General features: G+C 40.2%; 1 protein-coding gene across 11 annotated transcripts in view; it reads right to left on the bottom strand.

Moving 5' to 3' along the window:
- HDAC4 (histone deacetylase 4) overlaps positions 1-13,285 on the bottom strand; it is a 469,205-nt gene that overhangs the window by 413,464 nt on the left and 42,456 nt on the right. For 9 of the 11 annotated variants that reach the window (XM_073306830.1, XM_073306829.1, XM_073306834.1 and 6 more), the window contains one exon: positions 1,523-1,772. The exons of the other annotated variants lie outside the window; for them this stretch is intronic. In XM_073306830.1, coding sequence (XP_073162931.1) covers positions 1,523-1,544 — 22 coding nt within the window. In that variant the 5' untranslated portion in view covers positions 1,545-1,772. The remainder of the gene's footprint in view (positions 1-1,522; positions 1,773-13,285) is intronic. 11 annotated transcript variants of the gene reach the window in all.

Raw genomic sequence — 13,285 nt, 5'->3', positions numbered from 1 at the left:
TATAACTATCCATTAGTTTGGAATACAGTTCATCACACAGCAACTACTCAAACTGGAGTCATTTGTGCAATTTCAGTTTTGCCATGCAAATATTTCAACACAAATTTTGTTTTTAAAAAAGCAAGACATATCTAGTCTCCTCGCTGCATAATGCCAAGTGCAAACTTCAAGAGCTAAAATAAAGAAACTGCTTCTTCTAGTCACCTGCTAACCTCTTATTCAGTTCTGGGCCAAGATTTTCAAAAACAGGAACCTAATTTTAGGCCCTTCCATCTTGATGTAGGCTCCTAAATCAGTAGAGGTGATTCTCAGTATTACCCCACCTAGTATCTCCCACTGACTTCCTTGGCTCTACACCCAGCATCAGAAACATTTAAAAGAATACTATGCCAAGTAATTTAGGCCTAGAATAAAGGTTTTGCCAAAAAAAAAAGTTTTAAAATGCCATATTTTGGGGGTTCTTTCCATTTTTTTAAGAACGGAACATTAACAAAACACTGTGTTAGTGCAGGACAACCTGAAAGCAGAACCAACCAGACTAATTTCCCTATCCAAACTGAATAAACTGCAAAGAGTCATCCTTTTTAGTTAGCTGAACCATATCATCCTTTCAGAATGTCAATATTCCCCAATTTATTTTAAACCTATTAAAGACTACGCATGAAGTTGCGGAAGCATAGGTTTGTTTCATCTATGTCTATCCGAGGACAAAGTTTCAGAGCCACTAGCCAGTTTAAACTATTAAAAACACCTGTCTCTCTCACACAAAAGAGTCAACTGGGATCTGTTGAATACAGAAAGTCAACAGTAAAATTTAAGCTATAAATTGTTGGGTAGGCTCAGGATAACTACAACTTTTTCCTGCAGAAAGTAGTAATAAATAATATTTTTCATATAAAACTATGTAACCATGGTGCGCTTGACAAAAATACACCAGTGTTACAAGGTTCAAAGATATTTTGGCAGTCAACTTCTAACAGAAGTATTTTTGCCCATTAAAGGGGAAAGAGGGTGTTAAGTCACCTAGTTTACTTGTTAAATAATTGATAAGAGAAGCACCAACAGAACCACAATCCCCCAATCATGTGGAGACTACAAACCCATTAACATACATAGAGTACAGTATAATGTATTTAATTCTAAAAGGAATTAAATGTGAGCAAAAGGGAGTTCCTCAGCGAAACGGCTAAAAGGTTTAATTATACATAATTTAACAGATAGAAACGTAAAAGAGAAAAATAATTCTCCGCATTCTTGAGTGAGATTTAATATGGATACAATCAAAATCTCCAGTTTTATTGTAAGTTTCATCTTCAGATAAAATATGTTCATGCAGAGAAGTTAGAAAATAAAAAACTTACTGTAACCCCAAAAATTGTTCATTCAGCACAAAGTGAAAGTACTTTCAATACAACAATAAAAAAAATCCACTTGCAATTAGCAAAATATAGCTCATATTGTTTTTCTTTTGCCAGCTCTTCAGATTATTTCGTTCCTATATTGAAGGAAAATTTCCCCTTACCTGGATGGCTTTGGGAGCTCATTGCTAGCAATGTCTAGTCCTTTGGAAGGAATTCAAAATGGATCCGTTTCCACACAAGTAACAGCAGCCCTGCAGAGTTCCAATGCTTCACCAATACATAGACATACAGAGAAGGGGAATTAAATCATAAACACCATATTAAATCCAAGACAGAATAACATTCTGTGCTGTAAACACAGTAATCCAATAGGATGGCAGAATATCTTCAAATGGTTTTCAGAATGTGAACCTGTAATTATAAGAAAAAGACTATATTAGAAAAGTATGTTTCTTACAACTGCAGAAGTTATACAATAAACACCACATTGTTTCTTTGGGAGAATTTTTTTAAATTAAGGTATCATTTAAAGGTAAACATACATATGTTCCCAAAAAGAGACTTCAAAACGTGTAGATGTGGCCTTTACTTAGAAGTTTTGTAACTACTGTACAGGAAAAATGCAAATAAATATGAACCATAGTAAGAAAGCCTCTCAATACACATATTTTAAACAAAAATTTGTTTATTTTTAAATTAATCTGATATTTCAACAGTACTGCAGGAAACCACTTCTTTTCCAATAGTTTCCATATTTCAACAGCCACATTCAGCCATATGTATGAAGAGTAACTGCTCTTCATCCATCTGTTCTCATTTGCCTCAACAGAAATCTAAAGAAAGATCTCTAAATGGCGGGTCACCATATTCCCCTATGCCAAGTTATGGGGAAAAATCATCAGGCGTGAAAAACAGGAATAGCGCAACACCAGCTCATGTTTTCTATAAAGAGAAAAGTAAAATTGGCTAAAAAATAATCAGCTGTTTTCAATCTTATGCTGGGTCACACAGTTGAAGACGACTTATTATCTTATCTGGTATACCCTCTCAAAATGCAACTTTATCCCCTGAAATATGTGGTCTAGCAAGTACGTCCAGTATAATCTTAAAATGCTCCACAGACAGTGCTTCTATCACACAGCTTGAAAGATTTCCACAGGGAGATCTTGCTGCGAGGAATTTAGTCCTGATATTTAGCCTGAGTTTTGCCTTTTCACATTTTATTTCTATCTATCCTATGTATCTATTTATCCTAGTTATAACCCATTATATCACCCAAAGACATTCTTTTGTATTACACCCTTCAAGATTTTTAGATAGCTGTCATCAGATAGTGATACCTGTGTAAAGAGCAGGCCTATTTTGTATGAGTACAAGACTCAATACTGATGCAGTTATACTGGTATAAAGGTGCCTTATACTGGTATAGCTTATTCCTCTTCCCACGCAGGAATAAGATGTCCAGATATAAACACAGTTATATAGGTATAACTATCTACATTAAGGAGGTTTTATCATCTTACCTATACCTGTACTGTTAAAGTGGTTTAGATTATGTTTAGACAAACGCTTAGGTCAACCTAAAGCTTCATTATTTTACTTTTTACTCACATGGCTGACTTAGAACATTCAAAAACCAGTCGGAGAACACTTCTACCTCCTTGGACACTCAATAAACAGACTTAAAAGTGGGAATTCTTCAACAAAAAAACTTCAAAAAACAGACTCCAATGAGAAACTGCAGAACTGGAATTAATTTGCAAACTAGAGACCATCAAATTAGGCCTCAATAAAGACTGGCAGTGGATGAGTCACTACAATAACTAAAAAAAAAATAAACCACACAAAAACCCTAACTTCCCCATGCTAATTTGCCCCTACTGTTACTCACACCTTGTTAACTATTTGAAATGAGCCATACTGATTACCAATATAAATGATTTTTCATGCTGTTGATAATAGCCCACTTTAATTGATTTGTCTCGACCCCCCCACTGAGTAAGGCAACTCCAATCTCTTCATGTACTGATTTTATATAAAATCTTCCTACTGTATTCTCACTCCATGCATCTGATGAATTGGGTTTTAGCCCACGAAAGCTTATGCCCAAATAAATTTGTTAGTCAATAAGGTGCCACAAGTACTCCTTGTTGTTTTTGCTGATACAGACTAACACAGCTACCACTCAAACCTTTTAAAATGATGTTCACTCACTCTTCCAGAGTAATAAAGACTACACCAAAACAGATTTTTGCAGCACACCAGTAGACACTTCCCAGTAATCCCACCCCTCAATTTGCCACTCTGTTTATCATTATTTTATCCAGTTTTCAACACATTCCTACTCCACCCACCCCAGTTGTTAAAGGCACCTCTATAGCAGTCCTCATATGACAGTCCATGTTTTGCAAGTGTCTCACAAAACATATCAAATGCTTTCTTAGAAGATATTGCATATGCCATGTTCCTTTCACTGACTAATACTGTATACATCAAAATGCAATCAAGTTTTTCCAACAAAGTTTCTTTGTAAAGAAGTGCAGCTTGTTTTGTTCACAATTTAATCATCCTCTACATGTTTAGAGAGTCTAAATAGTTATTCTATGTTTACCTAGGAAGAGAAGTTACTTCTAAAATACTCCTTTCCTATATTCTAAGTGCATGTACAAGCTGCATACTCAAGTGCTAACAGAATACCCTCTCCCGCCTCCAGTCGGATTTACTGGACCCACAATTGCTAGGATCACACTCCTTTGAGTCAGAACACACCCCCATTCTGCCCCCAATTCCTCTGGTACCTCCCTTGTTTTCAAACATCTTTGAAACAGGAAGATATTAGAGGACTAGATGAACACCTGCTTCAAGCTATTTCTAAGAGGATACGTCCAACACAATTCTACAGCAGGTCACACTAACAAACGGCCTTGTTACTTGATAAATTACATCTTTACCTGCCAATCTAGTCTTTGTATCTTTTATTTTGAAGATATTAGCTGAATGGGATCCATTTAACACAAGAAATGCTGGTGACAATTTCCATGATCCTGCTAATTAGAACCTTGAAGTTTAGTGCATTAATTATGGAGAACTGAGTGTAGGAAAAATAAGATTTGACCTTTAAGATATATTCATCAACTCATTCATTTTTTAATCTAGTTAAATTATATTTATTTTTTCTGTGACACAATCACTTCAGGCTTCCAAATGGAGAAGTCAGTTGATCGAGGTTACAAGCTCTATACAAAGAAAATTATCAATAACTCATGTAGTCATTGACATTGTTAGCTACATGTACCAAAATACAGTCACCTAGTTTTCCACACAATTATAGAACATTACCATCCCAGTCACAATTGTTTTGCATCATTATTGTGACCATCTCCTTATGAACTCTAGTTGTGATCTTGAGATGTTACTTCTTCACCTCAGGTGAAGACCAGCTTTATCTTGTTTTGGGTCCATTATAGTTTTGCTTTCTTCATGAGTGCCCCAAACGGTTACACATTCTTGTGGAAATTTTCACATTCAACAGAAGTTTTACTGATTAAAAAACTTCTCTTGGGACACTGTCATGGGATATTCACCCCACACTTACTCTGAAAGAGTCAATGCAGACTGAGATGGGGCTAATTAACCCAATAGGTCACAGCTGAGGGGAATCAGGTGGTCAAGTAAGCCCCTGACTAAGTGAAGGGGCCCAGCTGAGAAGGAACAAGCTGGGTTAGGGCTATAGAGGCAGGAAATTCGGGGCAGAAGGGGGGCTGCTGGGAAAGTCTGCAGTCACTCCCAGGCAGAAGGGAGGTGCATTTGGACTGGGAGAGCCAGGGAGATAGGACAGGGCTTAGGGAAAGACAGTAAGGTGCATCATAAAAATCACAGCATATCAGGTTGGAAGGGACCTCAGGTGGTCAGCTAGTCCAACCCCTGCTCAAAGCAGGACCAATCCGCAACTAAATCATCCCAGCCAGGGCTTTGTCAAGCCTGACCTTAAAAACCTCTAAGGAAGGAGATTCCACCACCTCTCTAGGTAACGCATTCCAGTGCTTCACCACCCTCTTAGTGAAAAAGTTTTTTCCTAATATCCAACCTAAACCTCCCCCACTGCAACTTGAGACCATTACTCCTTCTGTCATCTGCTACCACTGAGAACAGTCTAGATCCATCCTCTTTGGATCCACCTTTCAGGTAGTTGAAAGCAGCTATCAAATCCCACCTCATTCTTCTCTTCCGCAGACTAAACAATCTCAGTTCCCTCAGCCTCTCCTCATAACTCATGTGTTCCTGTCCCCTAATCATTTTTGTTGCCCTCCACTGGACGCTTTCCAATTTTTTCAAATCCTTCTTGTAGTGTGGGGCCCAAAACTGGACGCAATACTCCAGATGAGGCCTCACCAATGTCGAAAAGAGGGGAACGATCACGGCCCTCGATCTGCTGGCAATGCTCCTACTTATACATCCCAAAATGCCATTAGCCTTCTCGGCAACAAGAGCACACTGTTGACTCATATCCAGCTTCTAATCCACTGTAACCCCTAGGTCCTTTTCTGCAGAACTGCTGCCTACCCATTCGGTCCCTAGTCTGTAGCGGTGCATGGGATTCTTCCGTCCTAAGTGCAGGACTCTGCACTTGTCCTTGTTGAACCTCATCAGCTTTCTTTTGGCCCAGTCCTCTAATTTGTTTAGGCCCCTCTGTATCCTATCCCTACCCTCCAGCGTATCTACCTCTCCTCCCAGTTTAGTGTCATCTGCAGCGTAGAAGGGAACTGATCTTGACTGCGAGCTAGAGGGTCCCTGAGCGAGAACGCAGAGTAGAGGGCAGACCACTGAGGGAGTGGCACTGCGAGGCAGTAAACAGGCAGACTGCCTGAGTCCGTTTATGGGAAGAGACCTTCCAACCCCCGAAGGGGATACCATTTGGTGACCTGGCTGGAGGGCCCAGTCATGGAGAGGCAATAGCAGCTCATGGAGCAAGAGAAGGGCTGCAGACCCAGAGAGAGGTAGAGAGAGAGCATGCAACTGTGGGAAAAGGCATTGACCTGGAGAGTTATTCCCCAGAACGGCCACAAGGAAGTGCCATCTTACTGATGAGTGGAGCACCAGTCACACACAGGCTGTTCATACAACATTACTTTTTTCATTTTTCCCAACCAGATACTACACAGTTGTTTTGGGTGATTTGGATAGCTCAGACAGCCAGTCTGGCATAACTATCTATTTATTGGAAGTGTGATAGTGACCCAAGATCCCAATCAGAATTCCATTGTGCTATACCCAATACAAACATCTATATTTAGCTCCCTTCCCCCCAAGGAGCTAACATGTAGGTTGAGTCTAGACAATAGTAGTACAAACTACAACCAGAGTGAGCAGGGTGATGGTAGGCACAGGCCATGCTACTTCCAGTAAGCGGTATTCCGGTAGCCATGTTAGTCTCAGGATTAGAGGGAGAGGGGGAGAGAGAGGTAGGTAGTATCTCTTATTTGACAAACCTCTATTGGTAAGAGAAGCTTTTGAGCTTACACAGAGCTCTTCTTCAGGTCTGGGAAACGTACGCAGAGTGTCACAGCAAAATACAAGGTGGAACAGATTGTTTAGTGTAAGTAGTTAATCTGTTCTAACTTGAATTTAGCTGTGTTATTTCCAGATTTGACGAAGTAGTTTATATATATTTTCTCTCTCCTCAAGGTTGTATACACACACAATGTAGGGTTTTACTGGAGGGCACTAGAAGTTTAAATTAAAATTATTAAATGTTAAATTTGTTTTAAAAGGAAACAAAACACTCCTTCCCAATGATGTCAGTTTCTTATTCTGCAACATTGTTATAGCAATAGGAAGCACAGCAAACACTTGTTTCAGTAACAGAGCAAGCAGAGCTGAAGTGTAGACGAGTTCTCCTGTGTCTGTGTAGATTAGGAGGTAGACTGTGCTACGACTCTTCCAGTTTCACCTTTTAGACAGCAGGAACTTGGGGTTGTGCTTTGCCTTAGCTGGGGATGGCAGACCTATCAAGTGGTATTTTGTTCATGAAAAAGATTCTTACTGAATTACTTCACTCTTTGGTATCATTTGCCTTTTTAAAAGGATCGATTTGCTTTAAGAACCACAGCTTTCTCAAAACACAATATGAAGCCAAAAAGCAAGCCACTAAAGTACAGAAACATTATTTGCCCTAAATTAGAAAGTGTGTTGTTAATAGGGGGTTGTCTATGAGAAGCATCTGTGGGTTGGAAAGCAGGCCCTTATAATAGCACAGCATGCAACACTCTCTCATACAATAGGAAATCCTTTAGGTTGGTATGAACAGTTGGGTGGACCATGGTCATCTACACTGAGACAGCTCACTGATGGGAAGTCTCTGCACCAAACAGCTCCCCCTATCTAAAGCCTGGTAAATGCATCAAAGATCCAACAGACTGTCTTATAAAAACTAAATGTTGGAATTTTTCTAACATGTTTACAGGGGCAAGGAACAATTGATTTCCTGCCATGAGAAGACTTATTAGTCTCTAAGGTGCCACAAGTACTCCTTTTCTTTTTGCGAATACAGACTAACACGGCTGTTACTCTGAAACCTGTCATATAGGTAAGAAAGTATTATCTACTCTCATTCATAGTCAATCCATTAGCCTAGAATAGGCAATTTAAGCATTAAAAAGCAGTCCGGATAGTAGAACAATATTCCTTTTTGTCCAAGCACTAAAAACAGATCTTATGCAATGTGCTCTCAAACTTGGGAGGAGAATATCTTCAGCCTTCCCATAGGACTCAATAACAGAATCCACCAATTGTTGCATCTAAAGTCTCTAAACCTTTACTCCTGACAACTTAAGACATGAACAAGACATCTGACTTCTTGAAGAAAACAGTAATGTATGGGTAGGATTTGATAGTTCCACAGACATACAAGCACTTGCCTACATGTTGAGTTAACTCACAGCAAGCCAGGGTGCAAACCTACAACAATCAAGTTTGCCGTGCATAACTCACTGTGTGGACCCTGCTACCGTGCACTAAAAATTCCCTAGTGCACCATGGCATACTACCGTTTCAAAGACCAATATGTCAAAGTGCACTAGGGAATTTTTAGTGCACTGTAGTAGGGTCCACAGGGTAAGTTAGTGCATGGCAAGCTAGAGTGCTGTAAAATCATACTTTGGCTTGCTATGCAATAGTTTGCCTTATAGACGAGCCCTAAGTGATGCAATCATATTTCCAGAGGATGAGGAGAGAACGATCCTATGAATTATATCCTGATTTCAACAGTAAGGAGAAACACCTTTGAAAAGAAACTCTAGAGTTGTCCATAGTGCCAATTTGTCAGGATGGAATTTTAAGAAGGTTTTTTGATTGATTTACAGTATTCAGATCTCTGATTGGTCTGAAAAAAAGTGACTGCCACAAGAAAGGCTTCTTTAGTCAAAAACTAAGTTGTAGTATCCAAAGATTCTAAGGCAGTAGTATCTGATCTTTTCAACCACTGTGTGCCACAAAGAGCAGAAAGCAATCCACAAGTGGATACCTCCAACATGGGGAGCCCCTGAAGTGCACAGAGATGATCTACTCTGCCTCCCTAGCCCCTGGTTCAGGAGGTATACCAAAGGCAGGGAGAGAGACTGGCACGAGTTCACTGCACTCAGACTATCACCAGCTGACCTATGGTCCTTAAGGGAAAAAGGAAGTAAGTGCTTGTTTCCAGGAACATTACGATAGGACCATTATCAGATGTTCTCCAATAACTAAATTTCATTTCAGAAGCCTAGTATTTTTCCTCATCACTGTTCTTCTATAACTAGATTTTCAGTGCACTTTTTACAGTTCTTAGAGTATTTTTTTCACCCCACACTTTCCCCAGACCACTTTTCTCCCTGGTCAGCCAACTAGCCAACAATGGGTATAGGTTCATATATTGACAGGAGAAGGTTGTATACAGTAAGACAGTTTTCCAGATATGCTTGTACACATTTTGTGTCCAGGAAAGCAGACAAAGTTTTCTGTACTGAACTGAGTTAATTAGTATCCAAGAATCCTATGCTGTTTTAACATGAGTATGTTTTGACAATCTGCGTATCTCTTCCTTCCCTCTACCCACACTACAGCTGTGTCACTGCATTAGTTATAGCTACACATTTGAACTAACCAGTAGTTAAGATTATGACAGCACTTCTCTTTACAAACCTCTATTTTTTTAAAGAGAGAGTTTAAATAGCTACAGACAAAAACTAAATTTATGGGTAAAGCGCCAAGACAGACTTAAAACAAAGAAAACTGGGTTGCTTCAGGATGCCCATATAGCAGTAGTGACCTCATTTCAGATTGGGACCTTGTCTGATGTCCATGCCTTTGATGCTAAAAGATGGGATGATTACAATATGCTCTACGCTCAGGGTTAAACAAAATATCATTTTACAAACTTCAGTTAGTACAGAACGCAGCCATCTGACTATTCAGTGTAGCACGCATGGTGCATATTACACCTGTCTGCTACAGACTGCAACCGTTTCAAATTTACTTCTGTGCCCAACGTAAGGCCTTAAACCATACAAGAGTTAAAGACAACTTGTGTCACAGCCTTGTATAACCACCAAGCTTTGTGGAAGACAGTTGCTAAAGAAGGAAGAAAGACTAGACATCTCCAGCAACTGATAACAGGATATGGAACCTTTCACTGCTAGGCCACTTTTGGCTAAGTTATTTCCATCTGACACTGTACAGTGGCCTTTGTGAAAAGGCATAACACTTTTACTCAAGTGGTCCCCAAACTGTGGGGTGTGCACCTGAGGGGAGGAACATTGTTGGGTGCACGGAGAGGCTCGGACCAGTCCCCACAGCAGGCGGAGAGGGAGCACCACCTGGCCCCAGCTCTGGCCCCTCCCCCGCCCATAGCCACAGTGCCAGCCCCGCTCTGCCCTCATTCCCTTTCTGCCCCCAGGCCAGCTCCGCCTCCATCCCCAGTTCCACCTTCAGTCCATCCTCCTCTGCTGAGGAAGCCTTGACTGTGCAGTAAGGGGGGGTGGGGGGGGAATGGAAGGGGGTGTGCCACAAACAGATTCCATTACTGGTAAGGAGGGGTGGGAAAGTAAAAGTTTGGGCACCACTGTTTTACTCCAATTCTAAATACAGAGGTGTCCCCATGACAGAAGTCATCATAAGCAACAGATTTTCTGAATTTTTAGTAAAGGTGCAAAGGATTAAGGGCTTGATCCAAAGCCCACAGAAGCCAATGGTTGTTTTGATTTCTCTAGTCCTTGGAAAAGGCCCTTAGCAAACAAGAAAAAAACTTCATTCCCAGAGGCAATCCCTCTGGAACAGAGATGAGGTAAAAGTTTTAATCCTACACAACCCTTTCCATACACAATGCTTTCCTACACAAACACATTTCACATGGTCAGTCATACTCTGCCTCAGACTATAACATGGGGGGAAAAAAAAAATTGAGTCCTTGTGGCACCTTAGAGACTAACAAATTTATTTAGGACTCCTCGGGTTTTTTTGCTGATACAGACTAACACGGCTATCTCTGAAGACTAACATGGTAGCTTCTTCATAGCTTGTGGAGAGAGGGATAGCTCAGTGGTTTGAGCATTGGCCTGCTAAACCCAAGGTTGTGAGTTCAATCCTTGAGGGGGGCATTTAGCGATCTGGGGCAAAAATTGAGGATTGGTAGGGGGTTGGATAAGATGATCTCCTGAGGTCCCTTCCAACCCTGATATTCTATGATTGTATCTTCTGTATTGAAATTATTCAAATTAGACTTTTCTCCTTTGTAATTAGAATCTTCAGCATTACATTGCAGCACCCACTAACAGCAATTACAGAGGTACTAGTCAGATAAGACAAAGGAAATAATTTATCATATAACTTAAATATCTACATAAAGAATGCAGCAAAGCAATAGCAATTGGAGAGTTTTCAAAATATCAGCACGGTACAGCTGGATCTATTAAATAATTTTAGTGTGATAGTGAAAGACCAGTAATACCAAAGCAGATACTATTTGCAACAGCATAATACAATATGACATGTTCTATGTCATGACAAATGTTATCAGTAACATCTTAAGACTTGTTTGAGGACACAATGGTTAAGATATCACACCATATGAATACTATCTTCTCTAACAAGGCAATTTCTACACTTTACTAACTAATACCAATCATTATAGAACTATCCTCATGACAGACTAGAGAAGGGCAAACGTGCCGTTTTCTCACCATCCTTAAACCTTTGTTTCAAAACATATGCTGTGAAAAGTTTTGCTCCTATTTGCCCACTCACAATGACGTTAACTTTGAATTTTTCCCCTGAAACCTTTTATACAATATCAAAGGTGTCCCAACTGTTAAAACTGTAGGTGTCTGTCAATCTCAACAAGGCTGTGTGCACCTTAAGGATAAAAACAACAACATCTACTTTATATTTATTTACTGTATATTACTGCAATTGCCCCAGAGATAATTATAACTGAAAAAAACATATCCAGTAGGTGATTTTGCTGTAGTTTGTGTATCACGAAATAATGTGCTTAGCCAAATAAAACCAGAATACGAATACCAATATTATACATGCACAGAAGCCACCATCTGAAGTTTGACTGAAGAAACCTAAACAATTGCGCTAAGTGCCAAGAGCAATTAAAGATTACGAACTAAATAGTTTACTAAGTTAGGATTATGATTCAGACCTATTTTATTCCTGACACGTGACCCTGTAATCACAAACAGTACGTACTGAATTATTTCAAATAAATCCCAAAAACTCTTAAGAAAAAAATCAAGTATCAGTAAGTAATCTTACAGCTCCCCTTCCTGTAACCCCCCGAAATAGAATACAAAGGGCCTGGTGGCTGTGGCAGCACTACCCTTAAAATACAAGGGGTGGGCTTACCAAGAATAGCTTTGAAAGCTAACCAAAGTCAGCCGCTTCAGAGAAACGGACACCCATCTGGTGTTAGATGATCAAAGTAGAAGAGAAGGCCACAAGTTCCAGTCAGTGGGCACACAGCCAGGTGAAGACTTGCTCACCTGTTTGCAAGTTAGATTAGCACATGCCTTTAAACCAAGTGACTATACCAGCTTTGAAAACTGAAGACCCTTTCTCTGAGCCTTAGAAGCAGTCTTATACCTTCTGAAGGGCAGAATGTGTTGCATGTAAAGTTTAGTGGCTCTTTTACACGTACTTAACAGTAAACAGTAAGCTAAACAGTAGCTAGATCTTAGTTCTACAAGCACAGAATTCAGGGGGGAATCCCCAATGGTAAAGCCCTATAACAAACACCAATAAGAGGAGCACGAGAGGTCAAAAACCCAAAATGAGGGAACGTTTACTTTCCTAGTAACAGCAACAGGTGTGGCCATAGAATCAGTACAGACCACAATGTTAGAAACCTCAAACACGTACAGGCCACAGGTAAAGGGCTTTGGAAAAGCGTCTGACAATCACCCGTCATTCCTACAATACATAACCCAAGATTCTAAAGGCCACATTGCTGCATTTAAAGTCTCTCTCAGAAATACCCACCTTGGACTCAGACTACAGGTTCATCACCTTCAAACTGAGGGTGGTCAGCAGCCTGGAAATTTGAGAAGTCAGGTATTCCATATATGTGACTCATTGACAAACTCCAGTTTAGGAAAATTTACACTCTACCTGCAATGCTCTTTCTACGGGACCAAAGAATTCTCCTACAAGCAAGACCCAGGCAGGGGACTAAAGAAGTGGGGAGCTTAAAAGTTTGATTAAATTCAGAACCAAGAAGAGCAGGAACAAGCAGTCTCTCAGAAGAAACTATGTGGGAGGGAGCAAGCATGCAAGTCTGACTGGGCAGCCTGCTTTCCTGCTACTGCAGCCTCAGAGCTACTGAAAGGGCACCAGAAGTTAAGGAGCCTTGATAGGTCTCCATGGAATCCACAGTGCTGTCAGAA

The sequence above is a fragment of the Lepidochelys kempii genome, chromosome 11 (assembly GCF_965140265.1).
Source record: "Lepidochelys kempii isolate rLepKem1 chromosome 11, rLepKem1.hap2, whole genome shotgun sequence".
Lineage (NCBI taxonomy): Eukaryota > Metazoa > Chordata > Testudines > Cheloniidae > Lepidochelys > Lepidochelys kempii.
This window is presented reverse-complemented; position numbering and strand designations above follow the sequence as displayed.